The sequence below is a fragment of the Pteropus vampyrus genome, unplaced genomic scaffold (assembly GCF_000151845.1).
Source record: "Pteropus vampyrus isolate Shadow unplaced genomic scaffold, Pvam_2.0 Scaffold137, whole genome shotgun sequence".
In the NCBI taxonomy this organism is placed as follows: Eukaryota; Metazoa; Chordata; class Mammalia; order Chiroptera; family Pteropodidae; genus Pteropus; species Pteropus vampyrus.
In genome coordinates, this window is record NW_011888918.1 from 2,774,499 (window position 1) to 2,801,003 (window position 26,505).

General features: G+C 34.1%; 1 protein-coding gene across 2 annotated transcripts in view; it reads left to right on the forward strand.

Moving 5' to 3' along the window:
• DCP1B (decapping mRNA 1B) overlaps nt 1–26,505 on the forward strand; it is a 63,297-nt gene that overhangs the window by 18,494 nt on the left and 18,298 nt on the right. For both annotated transcript variants that reach the window (XM_011367805.2, XM_011367806.2), the window contains 2 exons: nt 18,122–18,188; nt 20,300–20,435. In XM_011367805.2, coding sequence (XP_011366107.1) covers nt 18,122–18,188; nt 20,300–20,435 — 203 coding nt within the window. The remainder of the gene's footprint in view (nt 1–18,121; nt 18,189–20,299; nt 20,436–26,505) is intronic.

Sequence of the window (26,505 nt, forward strand, 5' to 3'; positions counted from 1 at the left end):
TTATGGCACCAGGCAAAATAGATTAAGTTCACTACAACATATCTCTCCCACTGATTACAACAAAAAGTTCTGCTTAGATTACAAACGAACAACTAATTGAGGATTCTGAAAATGAGCAATAACAGGCATATTGGGAAGGGAAGTTAGAACTTGAAGAACAACTAGTATGGTGATTAGTTTCCTGTTTTTATTAGTAACTTCTTTATCTCTTGGCTTTGACTCAAGAGTGGGCCAAGTCACAGAATTGTTCTCACAAGAACAACAAAAGCCAAGAGAAGCCCCTCTTTTTAGTCTGGGGACTAGAGAAATGGAGTCCTGCGAGCTATAAAGTGTGAAGAGAATCGTCCCTTTCTCTTTTTTTCCTCCTAGCCCTCCTCAAGCCAGTTGCAATGCAAAGCTGAACTACCACTGTGTCGGTGATGGTAGTGGCATAGGCACCTGAAGATCCCAGGAAACAACCTGTCTCTGCCAGAGAAACTGGAAATAAGGGCCCTTGTAGTCTGAAGAGTGTGAGGGAAATTCAATTATATATTTTATATATTTTCATCTTTCTTTTGCTTCACCCTGTGGGGAGCTCAAGCTATGCAGACTGCCAGACAGTGTGAGAAGCTAAAACTCTGAAAGAAAGCCTGACTCTCTTGCAAGAGAACTGGGAAAAAAGGGCCCCTGAGAGCTGGAGAGGTGGGAGACTCTAAAGGGGAGAGCTGGGTAAGGAGATCCCCTCATTCTGCATATGAACTGACATAAGTCCTTGTTGTACCTATGAGCTTCACATACATGTAGCAGAACTAAGGAAATATAGCAAAGGCTTTGAGAACTAACCTACGATATAAACTACCATCCAAGTTCCAGACTAACACCTAACTGGTCTATGTAGGGCAGACACAAGCAGAAAATGGAACTGACATGGGGACCATCACACACAAAAGGCAGGACAGAACTTCCTGTCTAACTAAATCAATCACCTTCTCAAATAAAACAAAAAATCAACATTCTCTGGAGGGTTTTAAGAGGACTCGGAGTCTCACAACATAATCAAAATGTCCAAGATACGATCCAAAATTACTTACACAAAGAACCAGAAAAATCTGACCAAATCTCTAAGGAAAAAAAAATTAACACATGGCCACCCTGGGATGATCTAGATGTTGTAATTATTAGACAATGGCTTTAAGGCAGCTTTGATTACTTTGCTCCATGAGGTAAAACTGAATACTCTTGAAATGTGTGGAAAGATGGGAATCGGCAGAAAAATAGGTTAAAAAAAAAAGGACCAAATGGAAATTTTGGAATTGAATAATACAGTATTTAGTCGATGGCCTTACTAGCAGAAGAGAGATGACAGAGGAAAGAAAAGTTAATGAGCTCAAATATAGATCAGTAGAAATTATTCAATCTGAAGAATATAAAAGAAAGAGATTAAAACAAATAAGCAAAGAAACAAAATAATCAGGGCCTCAGAAACCAATGGAACACTATCCAGAGGTCTGAATTTGTGCCATTGGAATTCCATGAAAGGCGAAAAAGACTGGTGTAGAAACAATATTTGAAGAAATATTGCTGAAAACTCCATATTTGGTGAGACACAAATATATGGGTTTGGGAAACTCAGTGAACTCCAAACAATAAACCCAAAGAAAACCATGCTCCTAAATGTAATCAAACTGCTGAAAAGCATTTTTAAAAAACCTCGAAAGCAACAAGAGAGAAATGATACATTACATAGAGAGAAACAAATGTTTTGAATTTATTCAAATTCAGATTTTTCTTCGGAAAACATAGAATCTGTGAAACAGTGGAGCAACATTTTAAAGTGCTGAAATAAAAGAACTGTTAACTTAGAACTTTATCTCCAGCGAAAATGTCCCTCAAGAATGAAGGTGAAATGAAGATATTTTCAGATAAAGGAAAATTGAAAGAGTTCTTTGTCGTCAGACCCACTCCAAGATAAAGTCTAAAAGAAGTTCTTCAGACTGAAGGAAAATGTTAAAGGGAAAATTGAAACTGCAGAATAAAGGAAGAACAACAGAAATAGTAAATATGAGTAAATAGAATAGACTAATTTTTTCTCCTGTTCTTTAAAATACATATAACTTGTATTTTAACGTGATAGTAATAACATTATCAGGAGGGGATTTAATGTATGTAAATGGGGTACATGTGACAACTATAAAAATGGAAGGATAAAGGGACCTATATAGTTGTAAAGCTTTTATATTTTATTTAAAATTGTGGTAAAATAAAAACTAGTAGACTGAAAAGTTAGGTATGTGTATGTGTTTCTTAGAGCGACCACTAAAAAAAGATAACCAATAGATAAATTAGAATACTAAAAAAAAATTCAAGTAATCCAGAAGAACGCAAGAAAGGAGGTAAAAGCAGAGCAAAAATCAGAGAGACAAACAGAAAACAAAAAATAAAATGGTAGATATAAACCTAACCGTATAGGTAGTTATTAAATGTCACTGGTCTAAACATACCAATTAAAGACAGAGATTAGATAAAAAATCATGACTCGTCTATATTACTTTTTACAAGAAACCCACTTTAAATGTAATGATATAAACAGGTTGAAAGTAAAAAGATGGTGAAAGACATACTATGCAAATAGTCATTAAAAGAAAGCCAGAGTGGCTATATTAATTTCAGACAAAGTAGACATCATAACAACAACAAAAAATTACCAGAGATAAAGAAGGACATTACATAATGATAAAAAGGTCAATTCACCCCAAATACATAACAATCATTAATGTATATATCCTTAACAACAGAGCTTCAAAATATGTGAAGCAAAAAGTGATAGAATTGAAGGGAAAAATAAAAAAGGTCAGCAATTATATTTGGAAACTTCAGTACTCCACTTTCTATAATTGATGAACAAATGGACAGAAAACAGCAATGATATAGAAGACTTGAACAACACTATCAACTAACTTGTCATAATTGACATCTATATAACATGCCATCCAACAACAGCAGAATGCATATTCTTCACAAGTACAAATGGAACCCGAAGATAAGTTTTTCGATGGGTCATAAACCTTAAAAATGGTAAAGAAATTGAAATTATACAAAGTATGTTCTCTGGCTACAAAGGAATTGATCTAGAAATCAGTCACAGAAAGGGGTCCGGAACATCCCCCAATTATTTAGAAATTAAACAATACACTTCTAAATAACTCATGTGTCAAAGAGGGAGGAAAATTAGAAAACATTTGAGCTGAATAAAAATGAAAATACAACATCTCAGATGAAATTGAAAGTGGTTTAGAGGGAAGTTTATAGTATCAAATACTTATATGAGAAAAGAAAAAAGGTCTCATGAATAATTCAAGCTTGTACCTTAAGAAATTAGAATGATAAGAGCAAAATAAAGGAAGGAAGCAAGTTGAAGGAAGGAAATAATGAGCAGAAATCAATGAACTAGAAAACAGAAAAACAATAGAGAAAATCAGTCAAACCAAAAGCTGGTTCCTTGAAAAGTCAATAAAACTGATAAACCCCTGGCCAGACTGATCAAGGAAAAAAAAGAGGAAAAAATTAGCAGTATCAGGAATGAAAGAGGGGGTCTCTACAGACATTAAAATGATAATAAGGGAAGCAATATGAACTACTCCATGCCCATAAATTTAACAACTTAGATGAAATGAACTAATTCCTTGAAAAAGACAAATCAACAAAATGTATTCAAGAAGTAAATACCCTGAATAGTTGCCTATATATTTAAAAAATTGAATTTGTAGTTAAAAACTTTTGAACAAAGAAAAGTCCAGGCCCAGATAGGGTGAATTCTACTAAACATTCAAGGAAGAAGAAATACCAATTCTACACAATCTTGTCCAGAAAATAGAAGAGGAAAGAATACTTCCCCCACTCATTTTATGACAGCAACATTATCCTGATACCAAAACAAGACAAAGACATAATTAAAAAAATAAAATTATAGGTCACTATCCTTCATCAATATAGATATTTTTTAAATCCTCAACAAAATACTAGCAAAAGAATGTTTATGGTAGCATTATTCACAATAGCCAAAAGGTAGAAACAATCCAATGTTCATTGATGAATGGATGCGTGGATAAACAAAATATTATGTATATATATTGGAATATTATTTAACCTTAAGAAGGAATGAAGTTCTGACACATGCTTCCACAGGATGAACCTGTAAGACATTATGCTAAGTGAAATAAGCCAGACACAAAAGGACAAATATTGTATGGTTCCACTTAATTGTGGTACCTAGAATAGTTGAACTCATGGAGACAAAGAAGACTGATATTACCAGGGGCAGGGGGAAGGTGAGAATGGGGAATTAGTGTTTAATGGTACAGATTTTTAGTTGGGGTGATGAAAAAGTTCTGGCGACTGATGGTGCTGATAGGTGTGCAACATTTTGAATTTACTTAATGCCACTGAACTATCATCTCAAAAATGCTTAAAATGGTAAATTTCATGCTATTATATTTTATCACAATAAAAAAAAAGACTAGCAAATTGAACCCAAGAATACATAAAAAGGATGCTATATCATAGCACTGTAATTTGCATCTGGTTTATCCCCTCCATACAAAATCACTGCTAAATTTATCTTCCTAAAACACAAGTTGTGACAGAAAGAAATCTAACTATGGGCAGTGAACACGCAGTGCAATATATGTATGTCTTACTGTTGAATTATACACCTGAAACTTACTGGATTTCATTAACCAATGTCACCACAATAAAATAAATAAAAATAATAAAAATAATAAAAAATAATAAAACACAAGTTGATCGTCACTTTCCTCCTCAAAATTATATATGCCTATTAAGTAAATTTTTTCACGTAACATTTAAAGGTTGCTATAGTTTGGTCCCAGTTTATATGTCTGGCCAAGTCTACCGTTACTTTTGTACACTTGCCTTCTGTTCTATCCAAAGAAAACTATATGCTTTCCTAGCATACTCTTTAATATTTCCATGCTTTTAAACATGGTTCTTCTTTTTTCTCCTTGAATTCTCTTTCTCATCTTGACCAATCTCTACCAGATAAATTCTCCTCATATTTCAAAACCCAACTGAAACTTGTCCTCTCCCTAATGTTTTTGTAATCTATCTAGCTGTGGTTTCTGGATGCAATATATACCTCCCTTATGTTTATTTTCATTTACTGAGTGCTTGCTTATTGATATTGATTCTATGCCAGGTTTTTGGAGTTTAGTTAATGAATAAGACACATCCCTTTCCTCTTAGAGTTTACTGTACTATCACAAAAGACGTGTATAATCATATATGTTCAAAATAATATGCTAAACGCTGAGCTAGAAATATACAATGGTCACTTACTAGTACTTATATTTTTCCATATACATAATATTTGTCCTTATTTCTCTATTAAGAGTGCAAACTCCTTCAGGGCAAGGAATCTTTCTACTCTCCTTCAGGATTCAATTCCTTGCATTAAGTGTGTACAATTAAATATTTGCAATGAGTACTGACTTGTTTTTATTAGATTTCTTTGTTCAAGGCAGCCAATAAAGTTTAACCCAAATTTTTAGGACTATTTCTTCAGTCTTTCCTTTTGGGGGATTAGCCAACAGTCAGTAAAACCTGGGTAGAAATTTACAATACTAAATAATTTCAGCACCTTGCATGTGAACTCTGCTCCTCCAGGGTGATTTTATATAGGCGGTAGTAACATGTACCTAAAAGTTCCTAGAAATAATTGCAAGTTGTGTGGATATCATACATCCTCGTCTTGAGAAATTTAATAGTTATAGGAAGAGAAGTATAATGTGGAAAAAGTTAATTTCTTCTGTGTGAATGTTCTTTATAAAACTTTGAGTTCTAAAAAAACATTTTATAGAATTTTTCCTTCAAATTGTTTTACTTTCGAGAATTCTGATTCGATATTTAAGAAGTCTGTTCGCAACTCCAACGTCAGTATTTTAATCATGATGCATGAAAACAGATCATGTCCCTGTTTTCCAATGGCCCTGTTAACCATAGCCATATAGTTTAAACAGTAAGTCTTATGCTATAGATATCTGGGAATTAAGTAAGAAATCCCTTTTTGCCATTTTTGTAGAAGCAACCAATCTTTAACTGTGTATTAAAAATGGTTGAAAACATGTAGCATTACCAAATATAGGGCTTTGTTTAACTTTAGTAGATATAACTGAACAGTTTTTTAAAGTTGAGTGCCTATTTATTCTCTCTCAAATAATGAATAAAAGTTCGAGTTGCTCCATAGCCTTGTCAACACTTGATATTATTTTTTTAATTTGAGCTAGAAGTTCTGAAGTGATATCTCATTGTGGTTTTAATTTGCATTTTGCCATAACTGTGTTAAGCACTTTTTCATATGTTTATTGGACATTGGGTGGCTATGCAAATTAAAACCATAATGAGAATACCACATAACTTACTGGATTGGCCAAAATTAAAAAGATTGACATTACCAAGTGTTAATGAGGATGTCGAGCAGCCAAAACTCTCATATATTGCTGATAGGAGGGTAGTATGGTACAACCACTTTGGAAAATTGTTTGGAAATTTCATATAAACTTAAACATATAATTATCATAAGATCCAGCCAGTTCCAGTCATAGGTATGTACTTAAGGGAAATGAAAACACATGGCTTGTTAATAACAAATTATTCGGGACAATTTTATTTATAATAGCAAAAAAAAAAAAAAAAAGTAAATGGATAAACTAATTTGGCATATCCATATAATGGAATACTACTCAGCAATAAAAGGAATGAATTACTAATCTATTCAACAACATGGAAGAATCTCAAAAATATTCTGAGCAAAAGAAGCCATCATGAAAGAGTCAATACTGTATGATTCCATTTATATGAAACCTAAGAATAGGCAAAACTAATCTATGGTGAAAGAAGTCAGGAAATGGTTGTCTCCTATGGGGTTGGTGGTAGAATTGGTATAGTTGTTGACTGGAAGAAGGTGCTGAAAATGTTTGATATCTTGTTTTGGGTGGTTGATTACATGAGAGTGTATTGTCAAAACTCATTAAACAGGACACTTTAAGTTCTGTGCATTTTATTGTACATAAATTATTCCTCAATTTAAAAAAGTAGAATAATCGAACCTCTTAAATGAAGACCTGAAAGAAATGAATACTTAAGTATAATGTATTACTTTTCTTTGTTTATCCACCATTTATTAACCACTGTTTCATCTAACCTCAATCACTTCAAATTTGATTAGAATGTTATATCAACTCTTCTCGAATTTGTGTCTTGGCTTTCTCAACCTGGAAATACAACCATCCTTATTCTAAAACACATCTTCAGGACTTTAAACCGCCATGACACCAAAGCCTTTCATGTAATGACCTCAGCTGAAAGTTATAAGTAATTTCAGGTGATGGAATAGTTTAATTTGTATTTTTAGTTTCTGGATTGTTAGGAAGGTTGTGCCGCCTTTCCTCTGGCTTGGGACATCTGCTGTCTCTTGAGTAGAAGGACTTAACTTTCCACTTCCCTCCCAAGGATCAATTTTTTTTAAGAGAGTTTTCTAGCAGAAAGAATCCTTAACATCTATTCTGCAATCCTTTTCCTAGAACAGATTTTATAGTAAACAATAAGATTTTTAAACATAATTATAGATCTTTTCTTGATGGCTATTATAGAACACATTATGAGATGTAATTTTAATTTCTTCTAAAGTTCCAGTTAAAATATACCTGTATATAGCCATAATAAATAATAGCAGTAAGAAAGTCAAATTTGCAAACAAAAGTAGGTCATAATTTGGAAGCAACATTGCTCACTATACTTATAATGCATTTTGTGAAATGTTTGTTCTGCCATTATACCACCATTAATCAGTTGATTATTGATTATCTAGGCTATTGAGAAAGCAGTGGCATGAGTAATAAATATGTGCCCCTTGTGGGCAGAGACCACATCTTATATCTTATTTGTTTTCTGTGGTACCAAATAAACACAGAAAGTGAACAGACCTGGATAAGAAATAGACACGTAAGATGTATTTAAAGTAACTCCCAAATCATTTATATTAATTTTAGAATCATTATATGGTATATATGTTGGATATTTTTGTCCAACTTTGAAGATACTCTGCTTGGGATGATTGAGAAAGAGCCACAAAGTTGCCCAGCTTTCCAAAATTCTTCCCTATTCTCCACTTGGTGACAAAGATGGAAAATCCCACCTCAGCTATGCAGTAATGGACGTTGAACTGTGAGATTCACCCATTCCATGGCTAAGGAGGCTAAGGAGTCTGTACTTCTCAAGACCTCTCCTAGACTTCAGGCCACATGGAGGGATAAAAGTTCTTTTAACTCAACAAATTTTAACACCTGGAGGTATCTCTTAACCTTGGACTCAGTTCAGACTATTATTACAAAAGCAGTTTGAAAGATTAAAAGCGAACCTTGTATAAATTTATTGCTGAGAAAATGAAAGCCATATTGCCTGCTCACAAATAATTGAGAGTTGATTTTTCCATCCTAAGATGTTTACTGGTGTATTGATAGTCTCAAATAGTAGTTGTCAACATTCTTTGGGTTTCGAACCCCTTTGAGAATCTGATGAATTTCCTTCATGCCTGCCTGCCTGCCTCCCTCAAATGTTTTTCGATTGCCTACTATGTGCCAGGCATTGTTCCATGTCTCTATGCTTTGTACTTTCTGACCTCCAAAAACATCTGTTTGCTTATATACACACCATTTTGCATACAATTTTAGGGATTTTATTGAACTCCTGAAGCCCTCCAGAGCCAAGAGACGTCTTTAAAGTAATTATATGGCTAAAAACACTTGACATTTTTACTAGGCAGAATCTTAGTATTTGCAGGAATAACAATAGAATATCATTGTACTCACGATGTAAGATCCTGAAAGTAAACGCATTCAAATCATGTGCAGTATGAAATGGGAGACAAGGAATCTGACATTTCATGTTTCATTGGAATAGGTAACTTGTACAATCTTGAGGCTCTTACTGTATGTGAGAGGAGTGGTTGGTTGCACTAGATAACTTCCAAGGACTCTTTCAACCAGCATAAGTCTGTGCTGCTTAGTGAGAAAGAAAGAGGACCACTGAATTAAAATATTATAATGTGGTGGTTCTGTGTGTATAGCCTTCATTGCCATTCTAACTGAAAAATTGATCTGTTAAAACACACCATTGCCCAGAAAGCTGTTTTAATATATGATTAAAGGTTACACGTCTGCTGTGACTTGAGTGATGAAACTTGTCACTCTGACTTTAAACCTGGAATTACTTTTTTTGTTCTGTCAGTGCCTAGCTCATGCTGAAGGGAAGAGATCTAAACTCTAAAGGAGACTATTTTTCTAAGAAACTGGCATTCTTTCAATTAAAGAAGGCTCTGAAAAGCCTTGTGTAAAGCAAAATTTCACTTTTGAGCCCTGTGGTATCTCTGGGTTTCATGTCTTTGCTTTCTCATGTGTTGAGTTGTGATACCCGATAGCTCCTGGAAACACACTCAAGTAAACACACACAGAATATGGATAAACAATACTTCTCTCCACCCTGACCACCCAATTCACACAGTCTCTACACTTCCATCACTGTGATTAGGGGCCTCATTGTATGTAGGACTTTCACATGAGTTTAGTAGGAAACGGTATATGCATCTCTAAACTTATTTAACTTAACAATAGAAGTGCTTAGGTGAGGAAGAACCCATGTGGTAGTCATGTATGGTGAAGTACAGCTACTATGTGAGAGTAATATAAAAAATAATATTATGGCTTGGAGGTGGACTGTATTTGATATTTGGTTTTTGAGAGTCCAGTTTGGCATGGTAGAAATCTAAATTTTGGCAGAGAAAAACTGGATTCCGAAAAGTTTCCTGAAATGATTAATGAGTGAAGCATCTTTTAGTTTTCCTACCCTAAGACAGTGCTCTGCATATAGGAAGTGCTCATTTTGGCTACACTTAGTGTTCATGTCTGTTCTTTTAGAGTATTTTTTTATATTACTGACTTTTGCCCAAAAATCACTTAGAAGACAGTTTAAATAATCAATTTGAAACTATTGGGTTAATTTACTTCTTAATCCGCAGAAGGAAAAAATATAACGTTTTCAAGTTCTTTTGGGTGTTTTTAGAGAAAGAAAACAACTTTAGTCAAGAACTAGTGTTAGAATTATCTTGCATACAACCTTAGAGCTCTTACTTAATAGTAGAAACAAAACGGGATTTAACTATAACATAAAGGGCTTTAGGAAAAGTGATATCTACTATAATCATAATTATAGATTAAGGTCAAAATGAAAAAAGTACAGAAACTCTGGCTCATTTTTTTTCAGTCAAGAAATTTTGTTAGTCTCCTTTTGTTAGACCACTGCTATGTAAAATCTTATTAATTTTTCAATGATCGCATATATTTATAGTTAGAGTATTTTCAGCAAAGCTATTCCTAAAATTATTGAACATTTGATTAACCTGATTCCAATATGAGGAGGTCTGTGTTTCATTGGAACAAATTTAGAAATACTGTTTTATGTTTAGCTTAAATATACATTTCTCACAAACTATAATTTTATGAGACTAGACTCATTTTGCTGCACTGAGATTCACTTAAGACAATATATTTTCAGTGTGTCCTGGAATAATTGACATTGCATATATGTCTTATATTTTTAAGATAATATAAGTACTTGTATATTTAAGCTTCAGACATGACTAGAATATGAATATCTTATTTTCTTCTGCTAGATCAAATTACTATTAGTTATACTCTGAAAAGAAATGCATGTGATTTCACAGATTAATTACATTCTTTGAGCACTTAGTTGCCAGTGTCTAACAGGTTGTCAATCAGGAAGATTGGTATATGGTAAATTGTATAATAAATACACATAAAATTAGTATATTAGTGCCTACACAGTGCTGGATTAATAGAAATATACGATCCTAGGGAGCTCATACCCTAAAGACAAAATCCCATCAACACTACTTATCCCCAAGATTGTCAAATGTTTGAAGCAAAATAAACTGAGTGAAGTTAAAAGGAGAATAGAAAGGGTAATGTGAGGGGAATCCACCCCGCAGCCATGCTGTGATCCCTGGTAGGTAGGAGGTGTGATTAGTCAATACAGAGGACCTAATATAGTTTGTCTGTGATGTTCAATTAAGCCTCAACAGTAATAACTATTAATATAAGCAATTATAAGGAATATTGATGGCATAAGATCTTGAAGTCTTAGATTTCATTTCAGTTCAGCTAATTTGTTGAATGTCTGCCACATGCTAGTCACTATGCTGGGCATATTAACAAAATCCTATCTTCCAGGAGCTCATAGTTGGGCAGAAGGAACAGTTGTGTAAATATTTAATTATAACATGTGTTTTATTTTTTTTAAGTTAAAGAATATACAAAAAACTGAGAGCAAAGAAAGTGTCAAGACTATTTATCCCTGGAGGAATGAAAAAGTCTGAGTTTGTAAAGCTGAGTAAGAGCTCAGAGAGGGTGAAGACACAGAGAGGGAACCCATGTTGTTATTTGTGGCCTAGGAGATTTTTAAATTAATCAGCAAGATTATGAACAAAATGGAAATATAAATTTAAATGGCCAACAAAACAGAATAAGTTGTTCCTATTTATATTTATTGTTACCAATGGCTTTTTCAGCTTCCTAAGTTTTAAAAATGTTTAATTATTGTTAAATCTCATAGGTTAAAGGAATTTTTCCATGAAATAAATAAAAATAGGAAGTTAGTATATAATGAGGAAGATTCCATCTGACCTTTCATGAACCTGAGGGTAGTAGCTGACCTCGAGATTCCCAAGGTCTATTGACGTAACATGCACTTTTTATAAATGAAAACTTTTTAAAAGATAAATCTAATTTTTTCTTTGAAGATAATAAATTCTCATTTATAGTTGGAGGTACATATTAATTTAATCCAAATTACTATAATGCTTTAGTTGAGAGGGGTTTTTTTGTTGTTTTTATGACATTAGCTTTCTAATAAGGTTAATTTATTTAGAAACGAAAAGGTTGTTTTTACTTCACAGTATTTTTTAGGTTTTCTACTGGTTCCCCCAAAATGTTCATGAGCATTAGTCATCCATAAAATAGAAACTGCTTCTCATCTACTGTGAACCTTCTAATATTTCAAGATCATGGGACTTCTGATTTGTGAGGTGCAGTAAAACTATGTCATATGAAAAGAACCAGACCAGGGGCCAAAGATAACAGTGTTCTGTAGACTCTCAGTGGCCAGCAAAGATTTTGTTTTACAAGATTGTGACCATGTTTGGTCAGTAAAGCTAAGACAGAGGTGAATGAAAGAACATTACTTTGAAGGCATTAAAGAACGTGGTAAAATAAAGCATTTTTAGTGCAAAGCATTCCAAATGGGGTTGAAGTCCAGAGTCAGTATATACTAGCCAAACACAGCCTATGTTTTCCATCTGCGGGTGCCAGTATATGGGCGGTATGATGGCCACTCGAGCATTTACTGCCCTAAAAATATAGCCAATACTAAAATTCTCGATTCCATTATTCTTTTCTTGTTTCTTTCCTCCCTCTCCCCCTTCCTTTCATCCTTCATATTTTCCTTTCGAGAGTTCACATGAACTTTGGTTTAAAAGAGACTAATTCCCATCATGTAACCAAGCCTACAAATCAAACATAAAAATTATTTTAATACTTTTAAAATTTCATTTGTAAGGCTGGGGATGGGGCATATTTTAGAGAAAACAAATTAAACCAAGAAAAATGACTTGGCAAAGTTATTTAGCCTCATTAGACCACACATTACTCACTAATGAAATAGGTTATTGAACTGCACTCTTCTTAGCTAACTTCTAACTCTAAAATGTCATGGTTCTCGCTTTCTAATTTTTTAACAATCTTGTGATCTTTTAGAAGAGTAATAACTGAGTGTGCGTTCTTCTACTAAATGCCAGTAACAAGCCATCATCAATGTGATCACATTTGTAAAACTTGAACTAGATAAATGGTACAATAAAAAATATTGTATTTGAACGAAGTCTCAAAAATAAGTGGTTAGATGTTCTTGGTCCTTACATTGGGATTATTATTCCACTCATTTGAGAAAGACTTCATGAAAGGAATGAGGTTTGAAGGAATTTTTAAATTTTTGGTTTATTCTTAAGTGCCCAGAAGAGATTTGTGTAATTTACACTGCCACTTTTCCATAGCTTTCTGAGTAAAAAGAGAGAATTTAAATGCCTTCTTTGCTGCATACTGACTTGTTAGACTGAGAGAAGAGCACTACCAATCCGATATCCTTATTCTGCCTATTTACATTTTACCTATGTAATTATGTATTAATTACTTACTAACTATATGGAAATATGTCTTATAATTTAAAGTTGCACAAATATGAATCCTTATTAAAAGACTGCAAGCTACCATTCATGATTTGGAGTTGAAAGGTATTTGGTAAAATATGGAAAAAATGATAAAATCTTAAAAGAAAGCATAGAAATATTTATTAGGAACATAAACTAGATGAGGCAAATCTCCAAAGAACATCCAGAATGAACTAATGTGCCGTGCTAATAAGAATCGAAGAGTTTCAGATGAATGCGTTTAAGGATATCTGATATTGCCTCTAATGATCTCTTAACTAGCCTCTTAACTTTTATCAGCTTCAGATTTTCTGCTGAAGAAATTAAAAAAGAAGAAAATATCGTTGTGAAATATAATCAGCTTGCTTTCTCCCTTCTCAGACAAGAAATCTAACATGAAAATTTTGCTTTCCTTAATCTTTCTTGCAGAATTAAAAGGAAAGAAGATTGATGTTTTGGTAGATATCTAAAGGTAGTATTGCCTCAAACTCTGCCTTCTTTCAATTGAGAATTTCCAAATCATGACATAAACTAGGACAGTGCGGTTTTAGGCAGAACTTCACAACTGTACTGTTAAAAATTCTGTGTTAAATGCAAAGAGGACTGCCGAGAGATGAGTCCTTATAGTGTGGGACTCACACATTCTAGGTGTCATTAGAATAGTTCAGAGTAAATTTCAACATGTTCGTCCTATTCTTTACTCCACTTTTGGTTTCTTACCTCCAGGAGGTGTGTAGAAATAGTTGAGTTGAGCTTCATGCACCAAAGTGCCCTTAAACTTCACCTCTGTTTCGGCAGACGGGTGACTGGGGAGCGGCTGATATGCAGGCATAGCAGGCTGAACAAAGGCTCGAAGCATGGTGAATTTCCTGATTTGAACTAATAGTCAGTTTTTAAAAATAAGTATATATCCTGCTCGTGAGCTTTTCTCCTTGTAATTTTTTAAAACCTAGAAACCATTCCCACAGAAACATCTCAGTGCTGTACAAGTTAATGCAGCCATATCATATCACTGCAAATTTAGGTTACAGTAATTACTTTAAGTTTTAGAATCCTAAAAAACACATCTTCCTTGGTTCTTTTCAAACTTGTCTTTTTTTCCCCTCCTGAGCTCACTGCCTGCATAAGGATGGGCCTCTCCCGCAGTGGCTTTACAGGAAAACTGAGATTGAAATGTGAGGGTAATGGTTTCTGTCAGTCTGTCAGCTCACCACCTCCCTAAGGCATGATGATCTCTGGTTTTTATATGTCACCACGACCTACTCTGATATACCCTCTTGTGTAGAAGAGTGATAGGTTTGTCTAGGGGTCGGGGACCTTGGGCCTAAGAGACAAAAACTTCAGTTAGAATGTGTACTTTAATGTAATTCATTGCCCCTTTTCCAATGGAATGCAGTTCAAGTTGCAAAACTATTTTAAGGAGAAAAAAATTAGGCCCAGTTGTACATTTTATCTTGCTGCTACCTTTCAATAGCCAGGACTGTTGGTAAATCTGTTTTCCCCCCGTGCTATTTAAATTTTATGTTCAAACTAAATATTAACTGGAATGAAAAGAGCTGTTTCAAAACAATCCATTTTTATCTTGAGGCCATGTTGCTTTAGAGATAAATGGTCAGGCCCTAAAGAAATCTCCAAAATGTCTTATATAATCACTTAAAAACGCAGTCTTTCCTTCATTCTGCTTTGACATCTGAAAGACGTTTTTGTAGCTTTTTTCCTCCCTAAATCTGCATTTCAGTTATCTGTGGAAGTGACATTGTCAAACTGCTTTCCTTTTTGTATCAACAGTTTCCTTGGCATCGTACCCTTATGAAAATCTAGCTCCTTATGTCAAATGCCACGAATGTGTAACGTCGAAAAGAGTAACACTCAAAATATTTCTACTAATATGTTCTACCAATAGACACAAATGGCTGGTTTTTCCTCTTCCAGTGGGCCTTGAATTTTCAGTTATGTTGTGTTTGCCTCCCATGCCAACACCTATCTCCTTTGATAGTTTTGGAAGACTCAACCTCCAAGGACAGGACTGGGTAACCAAAAAGTAGAACAGGCTCTTAGTTTTGTAACTAAGGTTAAAACCACCAAAACATAAACATATTCAGACTTATTAAGTAGTTGAATGTCAGTAATCCAGTTCACATTTAGTTACAAGATCATGAAGCTACGTGGGTCAGTATGTAGGCATCTGTGTAGGCAATCAGGGTAGGCGTTGATGTTGATGGACTGGAAACAATCTTGAATAAAAAATTTCAAGATATACATTTAATGATCTTGAGATGAAAGAATTTCTTTTTGGCGTAAAGGCTATCACAGCACATAGGCTTCAGAACACAGATGTTCTTTTTCAAAAGATTGTCTCTGTATTAAAGGGGAATATCTGTATGTATTTCTAAGAGGCTAAAATGGTCCCATTCAAGAAAAAGCTGTGTTTTTCTGCTTTTTCCCTCGTCACACATGTATGTAGGCAACATGAAGATTCCTGGTATATCAATCATATAAAAAGTTAAAATCCCATTGCCATGTTAGTAATTCAGGTTTATAGGGGTTTTTTTTTTTTAAGATATCTGCTTAAAATAGCACTAAAAACACATTTCCTGTACCTTTTGATATCTGAATCATTACTGACAAGAAGCAGAAACTCCATACCAAGACATTGGTCAGGAGAATGGGGAAAAAGTTGTAGTTAAAATATCATAGCTGTTTTAATGAACAAATAATATTCATATAATTAAATGATTTGAAAGTTTAAATTACCTTTTAAAAAATGTTTTGTTGGTTTTCATTACCCTATCATAACATTGCTGCTATTTTCAATGAAGATTTTTTATCTTTTTAAAAAATTAATTAATTTATTTATTTTATGGTGACATCGGTTAACGAAATTCAGTAAGTTTCAGGTGTATAATTTAACAGTAAGGCATATATATATATATTGCATTGTGTGTTCTCCTCCCATAGTTAGATTTCTTTCTGTCACCACATATATGACCCTTTTTACCATGTCTACCTCACCTCTCCCCATTTCTCCCTACCCTTTGGTAACCACTAGGCTATTGTTCATGTCCATGAGTCTCCGTTTGTCCTGTTTGTTGCTTTTAGGTTTATATCTCACACATAAGTGATATCACGTGGTTTTCAACTTTTTCTGTCTGGCTTATTTCACTTAGCATGATTATCTCAAGGTCCATCCATGTTGTCACAAGTGGCAGTATTTCACTTTTTCTTATGGCTGAGTAATATTCCACTGTATATATGTACCATAGCTTCTTTAGACAATCATCTATCATAAGACATTTCAGTTGTTTCCATGTCCTGGCCACTGCGAATAATACTACTATGAACATCGGTGTGCAAACATGTGTAGTAGATCAAGTCTTAGTTTTTTGAGGAACCTCCATAGTGGCTGTACCAATTTGTGTTCCACCAGCAGTGTATGAGGGTTCCTTTTTCTCCACATCCTCTCCAACACTTATTACTTGTCCTGTTGATAACAGCTATTCTAACAGGTGTGAGATGGTATCTCATAGTGGTTTCGATTTGCATTTTCCTAATAGCTAGCAATGAGCATCTTTTCATATATTTGTTGGCCATTGTTTGTATTCTTGGGAGAACTGTCTGTTCAGGTCCTCTGTCCATTTTTTGATTGGGTTATTTGTTTTTTTGTTGTTACTGAGTTGTATGAGTTCTTTGTATATTTTGGATATTAGGCCCTTATCGGAAATGTTGCTTGCAAATACATTTTCCCGTTCGAATGGTTGTCTCTTTACTTTGTTGACCGTTTCTTTTGCTGTGCAGAAGCTTTTTAGTTTGATGTAGTCCCATTCATTTAATTTTGCTTTAACTTCCCTTGCTTTTGAGGTCAAATTCATAAAATCCTCTTTAAGCCTAAGGTCCTTGAATTTAGTTCCTATGTTTTCTTCTATGCAATTTTTTGTTTCAGGTCTTATATTCAGGTCCTTAATCTATTTTGAGTTAAGAAGGTTTTTTAAATGTATATGTAGCCACTGCATTGTTTACATGATTAATACTACCAGATCCTCAACTAGATATTTATAAACGTGTTTTGGAACTGTTTAGCCTTTTCTGAAGAAATGATGTAGATAGGCATATACTAAAGTATATAATTTATTTGAAAATTGTTAAATGAATCAATAGCAGCTATATTATACCACATTTTTCTTTCATTACTAAATGATAGTCATAGTCATTTCTAAGCTTTCAATAGTTGTAAATTTTCTGTACATACATTTTGAAGTCAGAGAATTATTTTTGAATTTTATTTTTTCCTTCACCCTGTCCTAACTTATGTCCTACAATGCCAGTTTCTCAGTTAAAATATTCCTGGGAGAAGGAGAAGGGAGAGAGATTTCTAAGCCTCATTTGTGTAGCAGGTTTCTGAATACTTAAAAAAAAAAAGAAGAAGATGAAATATGTGTGTAGAATGTGCAAATGGAATATAGAAACATTACATTTCAAAACCAGCTTAGAAATATTTCATTTTTCATCTCCATTCATTAAGAAGCATTTATCAAATGACTAGTATGTTCAGGTGCTGCATTTTTAAGGACAGCATACTTCATCGGAGGATGTATGTGCGTGTATGCATGCACAAGACCACTACAGATTTCTCTGTGGGCTTAAAAAATTCCAGCGCTAGATTTACAAGCTTTAATTCCAATGATTGATTTCATTTATTCAGTAAGTGTGTATTTTCCTTCAAGATGGAAAAGGAATTTCTTTCCATTTTGTAGTTTTGAAGATGCTCATAATTTGTTTGATGTGTTTTTTCAGTGTCCATTTATGGAATTTGGTTTTATGATAAGGAAGAATGCCAAAGAATTGCAGAGCTTATGAAAAAGTAAGTGCTGAAAGGCTAAGTACTCTTTCAGGACGTGGTGCTTTTGTTTGTATTTCTAAGTGTTTGTAACTACACTATAATCTTAACATACTACCTCTCTTATAGCAATGGTTAGGAAAACATTTACTATTATTTTGTAAGTGAAAAACAGACATAAATACAACTTTTTACATTTTCACTAGGTAAGATTTATCACTAGGTTCACCCCGTTTTTTTCTGCATATATAAAATACCTTAAAATGAGTTGTTCCAGATGGCAGTTTTTCTTAATATCTTATTTGTAAATTAGCAGTTTTTTTCTTTGAAAAGTTATCAGTATGCCTATTCATAAAAAGAACATTCAGAGCCTTTCTAAAAGGCTGCTCCAGATTTTCTAAGATCTTTCATTCCCTTTTTACCCTAAATGCTTTCCTTTAACTACACACCCATGGTTGTAGGAGCTCAGAATTTTCTCATATCTCAAACACTGTTGAGTACTTAGGATAGTCTTTATTTTCCATCTCTTTGGAAATATCTGACTTAATATTAGTTTAGCGATCAGTAAACAGTGTCTCCTCTCTTTCTCTCTCTCTCTCTCTCTCTCTCTCTCTCTCTGTTATTAATCTCTTTTTCTTTTAATATCATGATACCTTGTGATTTGTCCCATTCCGCATTTTGGGAAATTTAAATTACTGTCTGACTTTCCCACTCTTGGCTTCCCTGATTGCATTGAAAGGAAGGCCCAGGTAAGCATGCTGCCTCCTCTGTAACTGATCAACTCTGATCAGTTCTTGAGCCCCAGGGCTGCTGGCTGTGAGGCAGTTATTTTCCTGCTGTTTATAGGGATGGTTTAGAGCCTCAGAATGAAATGAATTTCCCACATGTGCTGTACTCAGGGTTGACTGGACTAGCAAAGCACATAGCATGGCTGCTGCCCACACGATTTAACAAAGCAGCTCTGTCTGCAAAAGAACTATTTTCCAATTTTAAATCCTAGGCAATAAAATAACTAAAAAATGACCCCAAAAAATGAAATGTGGGAGCACTTTTTTATAAATAATTGACTTCTGAAAATCTAGCTTGTGATAGCTAATTTTAGGTAAATAGCTCAGGTTGCAGAGGATGATTGTTCACCACCATAACAACTAGTTCCTAGAACATTCATGTTATTGTAAACTGTGTAATGGGTAATGATAGCAATATTTCATATGGATTAAAAAATACCTTCTATAGCTCAGCCAGAGGCCATGTTAAAGTGGTTAGCATTCTGCAGTAATTATGTAACGGCTGAGGCAGGAAATTGATTGTTGACCAGCAACAAGCAGCTGATTTGTGTGGATTCTGAGCCCTTCCTCAGAATTAAATCTCTCAAATTCTCAGATTTCTTTGGCCACAAACTTCATGGCAATATAAAAGAATTTGAGCTGAAAGTCAAAGCACACACACACAAAAAAGTATTTTTATCAGCATCACCTAGCAGCATATAGGAGCAATCTGGTCTCCCTTCTGTATTGTTTTCAGGAAAACAGAAGAGATGCCGCATTGATCTGTTTTTTTAATGCTCCTTCTTCTAGAATGTAGCTTTCACTGTGTTTCTAAACTGCTAGAGAACTACAGGGTTTGAGTTGCTGGAATTAACCTTGCTTTGACTCCAAGGCACTTTGGAATGAAGAAGAAAATTCTTATTTGTAGTTTGCCCAATGTTTGAGAACTCTAAATTGAGTTCCTCAGCAATTAATGAGTGCTTTCAAATGTTCTAAAGAGGAGTAGGCAAATTTATTCTGAAAAAAAAACAGTAAATTTTTTTTTGAAAGGCCATCAGGCCTCTGTCACAACTACTCAACTCTGCCATTAGTGTGCAAAAGCACACTAAATGACACATAAACAAAAACCGGTGGTGGGCCGGATTTGACCTTGTTGATTGGAGTTTGCCCACTCCTATTCTAGATTCATATATCCAGTCAGTATACTCAGGACCTCAGATCTCATTTTTCTTCTTTTAACTCTTAAGCAGTCTTATTTCTAATATGATTATAACAGGATAAAAACAACTGGGTGAGACTTGGATGGTTTTAAAATCATTTGTGTTGAATCGGTTTTTCTTGTGTGGATCTTCCCCTCTACTTTTATAGCTTAACTCAATATGAACAGTTGAAAGCCCATCAGGGAGCTGGAGCAGGAATCTCCCCAACGATCCTCAATTCGGGAGAAGGCAAGGAAGTAGATATCTTACAAATGCTCACCAAGGCCAAAGATGAATACACAAAGGTGAGTTATTGTCTTCCCTTGTGATACATTCTTAATTTCCACAGTGGGAATGTGATCACTGAGAAAGACTTACTGCTGTTCCTCCCACCAAATAAAATTATATGAAAAAAATGTTTTGTTTTGCTTTTAGTAGGCTAAACAAGACTGCCTTTAACTGGATTAAAAGGTAGCCTGAGAAATCAGTAACCTTCATAGATACAAATAGTATCCAATCAGATTTACCAAAAGTCCCATTTACAGTAGCAACAAACTAATAGAAATTCTTTGGAATAAAATTACAAGAAATGAGCAAAACTTACATGAAGAAAACTTTTAATCTTTTTCCAGTTTAGAAAAAAAAAGTGCAGCTTGCTACCAGCATTCATTTAACATCACGTGTAGGAATGCTACGTTTTCTAGGATTTGACATTGTCAGTAACTCGAACTAAAAACAGAATGCTATAAACAGAATGATGCTTTTGTTTCCAAAGACTATCGATGTACTAGAGCGATGCGAAAATAATAATAAAAGCGAGATATTCCATGGCAAACTTTGGGGGTAAGATTAGGACTGTAATCTGTTAATTATCTCAGGGTAAACACTGCAGCTACAAGTGCTGCTGGCGAGTATTCTCAGGGCAAATGGGGGTTAAACATTATTGAAAGGTATAAAAATAGACTTGAACAAATGGAAATATATGTCCTGATCTTGGATAAGAAAATAAAGCTTCAAGTTCTTACTTCCTCATAGATTAATCTATAAATTTAAGATGATTCCTAAACAAATACAATCTGGTTTCTTTTCTGGAGTCAGACAAGGTGATTATAATATACAAGGAAGAATAGCTAGAGAAAACCCTGGCAAAGCAGAGCAATACTGGGTGGAAGAGAAAGGGGGAGCAAGCTCTACCTACCTGATACTGAGACATTAAAGCCCGAACACTTAAAACAGTATGGTATTGATGGTGCTGATATGTAAATGGCCAGATAGACCAATGGGACGGAAGAGAAAGTCCAAAATGAGACCCCAGTGTATGTGAAATTTAGGATATAATAAAGATGAAAATCTCAAATCAGTTAATTGAACAGATTTTTAAATAAATCATGTTGGGATATCTGGTAAGCATTTGGAAAAATACAAAATTGGATCTGTACCTCACACCATATGCCAGGATAAGTTCCAAATGTATAAGAAATTTAAATGTAAAAATAAAATTCTTCAAGTACCAGAAGAAAACTTGTATTTTTTTTTTTTTTTTAAATCTGGGATAGGGGAAATCTTTTTAATTATGGCGCAAAACCCAAAATCAATTAATATAACTACATAAAAATAAAAAATAAGGTGTTGCATGGTTTAAAAAACACACAAGCAAAGTGAAAAAGATATTAAAAACTGAGAAGAAATATTTACACCTAAATAACAGAGGGTTAATTTCCCTATTGTATAAAGCACTTTTATAAAAATCGAGAAATAAAAGATTAACACTCTAGAAACATGAGCAAAAAATAAAATTAAGAAAAAAGAAAAGAAAACCCTAGAATTTGAAAATTAGATAAGTGTACATAACCTAATATCATATTATGACATAATTAGAAAAGAAATTAGAGTGACTTCAGAACTCCTTATTTGAACTGAACACCCTAGTGGATTATATTTTAAGGACTAAAGAATTGCAAAGAAATTATAAACTTTGTCCAGTGGATTTACTGTTAGTAGTAATATTGGCATTGTAACTTTTCAGCTGTCATGGGATACAACAAAAGAGTACAGTTGACCTTTGCACAATGCAAAGGGGCATTGACATCCCTCCACACATGGTTAAAAATCTACATATAACTTTCAACTCTCTAAAAACTTTACTAATGCCTACTGTTGACCAGAAGCCTTACTGATAACATAGACAGTCGATTAACACATATTTTGTATGTTATATGTATTACATACTGTATTCTTAAAATAAAAAGCTAGAGTAAAGAAGACGTTATTAAGAAAATTATAAGAAAGAGAAAATATATTACTGTATTTATTGAAAAAAAATACATGTATAGGTGGAACCATGCAATTCAAACGTGTTGTTCAAGTGTCAACTTTGTGGTTAGAACAAAACCTTCAGTGTAGAGAAAAAAATTAAGTTAAAACTGTATAATGTTGAATTTTAAGTGGAAATGTCAGAATTAGTTGACATTTTGTTTCTTAAATATACAGTTCCTAACTCCCTGAAAAAGACCTAGAAATAAGTGACAACCCGCTAGCAATAAATACCTCTAGCCTCCAGATTGTTTCTAAATACTGTTCCCTTCTAAAAGACATCAGGGCTCTTTAAAGAAACTTCTGATTCCAGGTCTGAAAGAGGAAAGTCAAACAAATAGGGCCATGTGAAAGGGGCACAGTAGTCAGCTCAAAGGGACCACTAACCAAAGCATCGAATTCTAACATCAACGAGAATGACTGCAATGGGTTGAAACCCATTGAATATATAAAATCTATGAGTTGATGGTGATGAGAGAGAGAAAGCAACCAAAAATATAAACAAAACAAAAAATAATTATTGGCCATCCTTGGAAGTATTAAGACACCAGCTCCTTCCTCTGAAAATTGTTAGTTAATGGAAAAGAATTAAGCATTTATTCTACCTGTCCAGTATGGACCATATTTCAGAGTAAACAAGTAGTCCTGGTCGATGAGGGAAAGTTCTTCTCTATCTAAGAATTCCAAGAATTCCCCTTCTAAATATAGATGGAATAATAGAACTTAAAACACCCCAGTAAAATAATTGATTCAGGCAATGATCGTCAGTAATATTAATGTTGACCCTTATGAGAATTGTTGATGGAAACTTGACCATGGAAGGATTAGGCTGCCACCACCTGAACCCACTGAGCAGCATAATTAAAAATTGAAAAACCAGACATATCCCTCCTAATGTGAAACAATGTGAAATATATAGCACGATCTTGAAATATTCTTGCCAGAAGAGTTGATCCTGAATATAAATCTTGAGCTCTAACTTTCTAGTTTATAGAAAATGGAAGGGAGGAGGGGTGAAGGGCAGGTACCCACACCTGACTAACTCATAAAATAACAGAGAACACACACACACATGCTCATCATAGCTTCAGAGACTTCACTTTATATTATATCTAAAACTTGGAATGGTTTCCCCTCATTTTATTTGCCCTTCAGAGTTAACACATTCTTCAGGGCCCAGTTAAAACGCCACTCTGTACATGGAGTTTTCTCAGATCACCTTATTCAAATTCATTGTTTTTTCTACTGAACTTACCAGTCTGTTATTATTTAGAACTTATTTTGTTCTTATTTATTACATTTAAGACAACTTCTCCCACTACAATATAAACCTGTTGAGGTTGAAACAACATCACTATGTCTCCATAGAGTCTCCATATGATTATTACAGTGTTGACATGAAGTACGGATATCTAATCAGTGTACAGACTGTACTTGTCTATAAAGTCAAATATATATTATGGATATAACATTAATTGCTCCAACTATGAGATAAATAACAAGAAATTATTCCTTCTGCCATGAATAGCCATATGATAAAATGTAACCTTCTAGAAGCACCTGCATGATCATGTTATTTCTCTGTTCTAAATCTTTCTTGGTTTCTCATTGCCTAGTATATGAACCTGTGGACTCTTTAAGCCTTTCATAACATGGCCTCAATTATTCTTCTAACCCCGATACCTTCTACTCCCACTGCCCCCTACAAATATTTGAAACTCCTACCAAACAGAATAACAGTCTTGCTTCCTCCTTCTTTACCTGTCAACTATGATCAATCTTATAAGGCTCGTTTCAAATGTCCTTTGTTCATCTTGTTATTCCGATCTACGTATCCAGATGTATATGCTCCCCCATTAATGTTCATTGCATCTTTATATTTGCCTTATGTTTGTATTATCTCCTCTCTCACACACCAACAGACATTTCAGGAAATATGGAGATCATGAGCAAAATAGTTCTGAGATAGAGGAAAGGAAAGAAATGGAAATAGGGTAAAAGAGAAAGAAAACATTTTCCTCAATTCTTGTGAGGAAGTACATTTTCCATTATTGGAAGTTGTCAAGAGGCTGAATGATTACATATTGAGGTGGTATAAAAGAACTTCACTACTCTAGATGAGTGTTAAACTAAATGACATCTGAGATCCTTTCCAACTCTAAAATTCTCAAATTCATGAAAATCCCAAAAAGTAAGAAGAGGAAACATTTTGTGTTAAAGGTATATGATATTGATAAAGTGAAGCTTAGTGATACTAGATACAACTTTTTATGTGAAATTAATAAAATAATTTGAAAACCTTATTTGGGTCATATTTTGTGCTTCCTCCCCTAAAAATAAGCTTTCTATGAATTTGCTATAAGGTAGCAATGATGTTAATTTGAGCGTCATCTCCTTTACCTCCTTCCTTCTAGTCAAAATGCAAATAAACAATAAAATAACCAAAACTCAGTAAGAAATAGAACCAGGCCAGAAATGATCTATAGGTTGCTGCTATTCAGAAGTGGACTATTTTGTGTTTTGTGGTTTTAAGTAAGAATAGTTGCTTCTAGATATAACTGTGATTTGTTTATGAAATTAAAGAAATTATTAAGTATCTTTTGATATAAAAAAGAAAATAAAGACCACCTATAATACTAAAACCCAAAGATGTCTACTTTTAAGACTTTTAGTATATTTTCTTTGAGACTTTTCTCTTGGCATAGGTACATATGTTTGTATGTTTGTGTATGATAAAATAGGATTATGTGACATAGTTTTTGAGGCTTTAGAGAAGTGCCTCAGGTTCTCTATGAAGAATCCATTATATACTTTTCCCAAAACTGTGGTTTTTTCCCCCCAAATATTTTAAAGTTATTTGGGTTGGGAGAAGAATAGAAAATTAAAGAACTGGAAAATGAGCTACAAACTATTGAAGTGGATAAGCAATTTGATAGAGAGCAATTTTTATGTAAAAGCAAGGCTTCACACATAGATAGACAATTATAGTGACATAGAAAACAGCTTCTAGCAGTTTTACTTAGAAAAGTCTATCTGGGGTTATGCATAGCAGCAGCCTCTTGGCTCATGTGGATATGTGCATAGCGAGGGTGGAGAAAATCTGTTTATTCTTTGCTTGAAATTACAGAAAGGGTCATTCAGTGAAAGTAAACTTAACATCCATTTTCTTTTAAATAGAAAGCAGGAGTTAAAGACTTTTTACGCTAAAAATTTGTAAGTGGCTATATCTTAGGCTGTATTCTTATCTTGTGTTGGTCAGCTATATCTTGGAAAGCCAGACTAGTTGGTCCATGCAGCCATACCACTAACCACCATCACTTACCTAAGAATTAGAAAAAACATTTTATGCTCATAAATTGATTTCACAACCCATTTAACACTAGTGCCAAATCCAAGTTATCGACAGAATTCTTGGAAGAAAATAATTAGTCCTTTGTACAGTTAACTTTATAAACCTAAGTGAACACAGAGGTAATTGACCTCATACCTCTACATCCTCAAATTAGAAAATACAACCCAATAACTGTAAAATGCATTGGGAACCTTGGGGTCCTGAGGGACAAGATCGTGTTTATAGCTCATTCCAAGTCAGGGACAGTGTGAAATATTTTCTGGCCCGAGGCCTTGACTATAGAGAGTCTGTAGTACAGGAGGTAGCATTTTTACATTCAGTTTTATTTGGTGTTTTAAGTTAGACACCGATATCATTGTTGTGCTCTTTTTTTCTTTTTTGCATTCATTTTATTTACTTTTTTAATTTTCCCCTTCCCCCCTCCCTTCTCCCTCTGGTAACCACTCATGTCCATCAGTCTCTGTTTGTTCTGTTCATTTGTTGCTTTTAAGTGTATATCCCACATATAAGTGATATCATGTGATTTTCAACCTTTTCTGTCTGGCTTATTTCGCTTGGTATGATTATCTCAAGTTCTATCCATGTTGTTGCAAATGGCAGTATTTCATCTCTTCTTATGGCTGAGTAATATTCCATTGTATATATGTAACACAGCTTCTTTAGCCAATCATCTATCGTAGGACACTTTGGTTGCTTCCATGTCCTGGCCA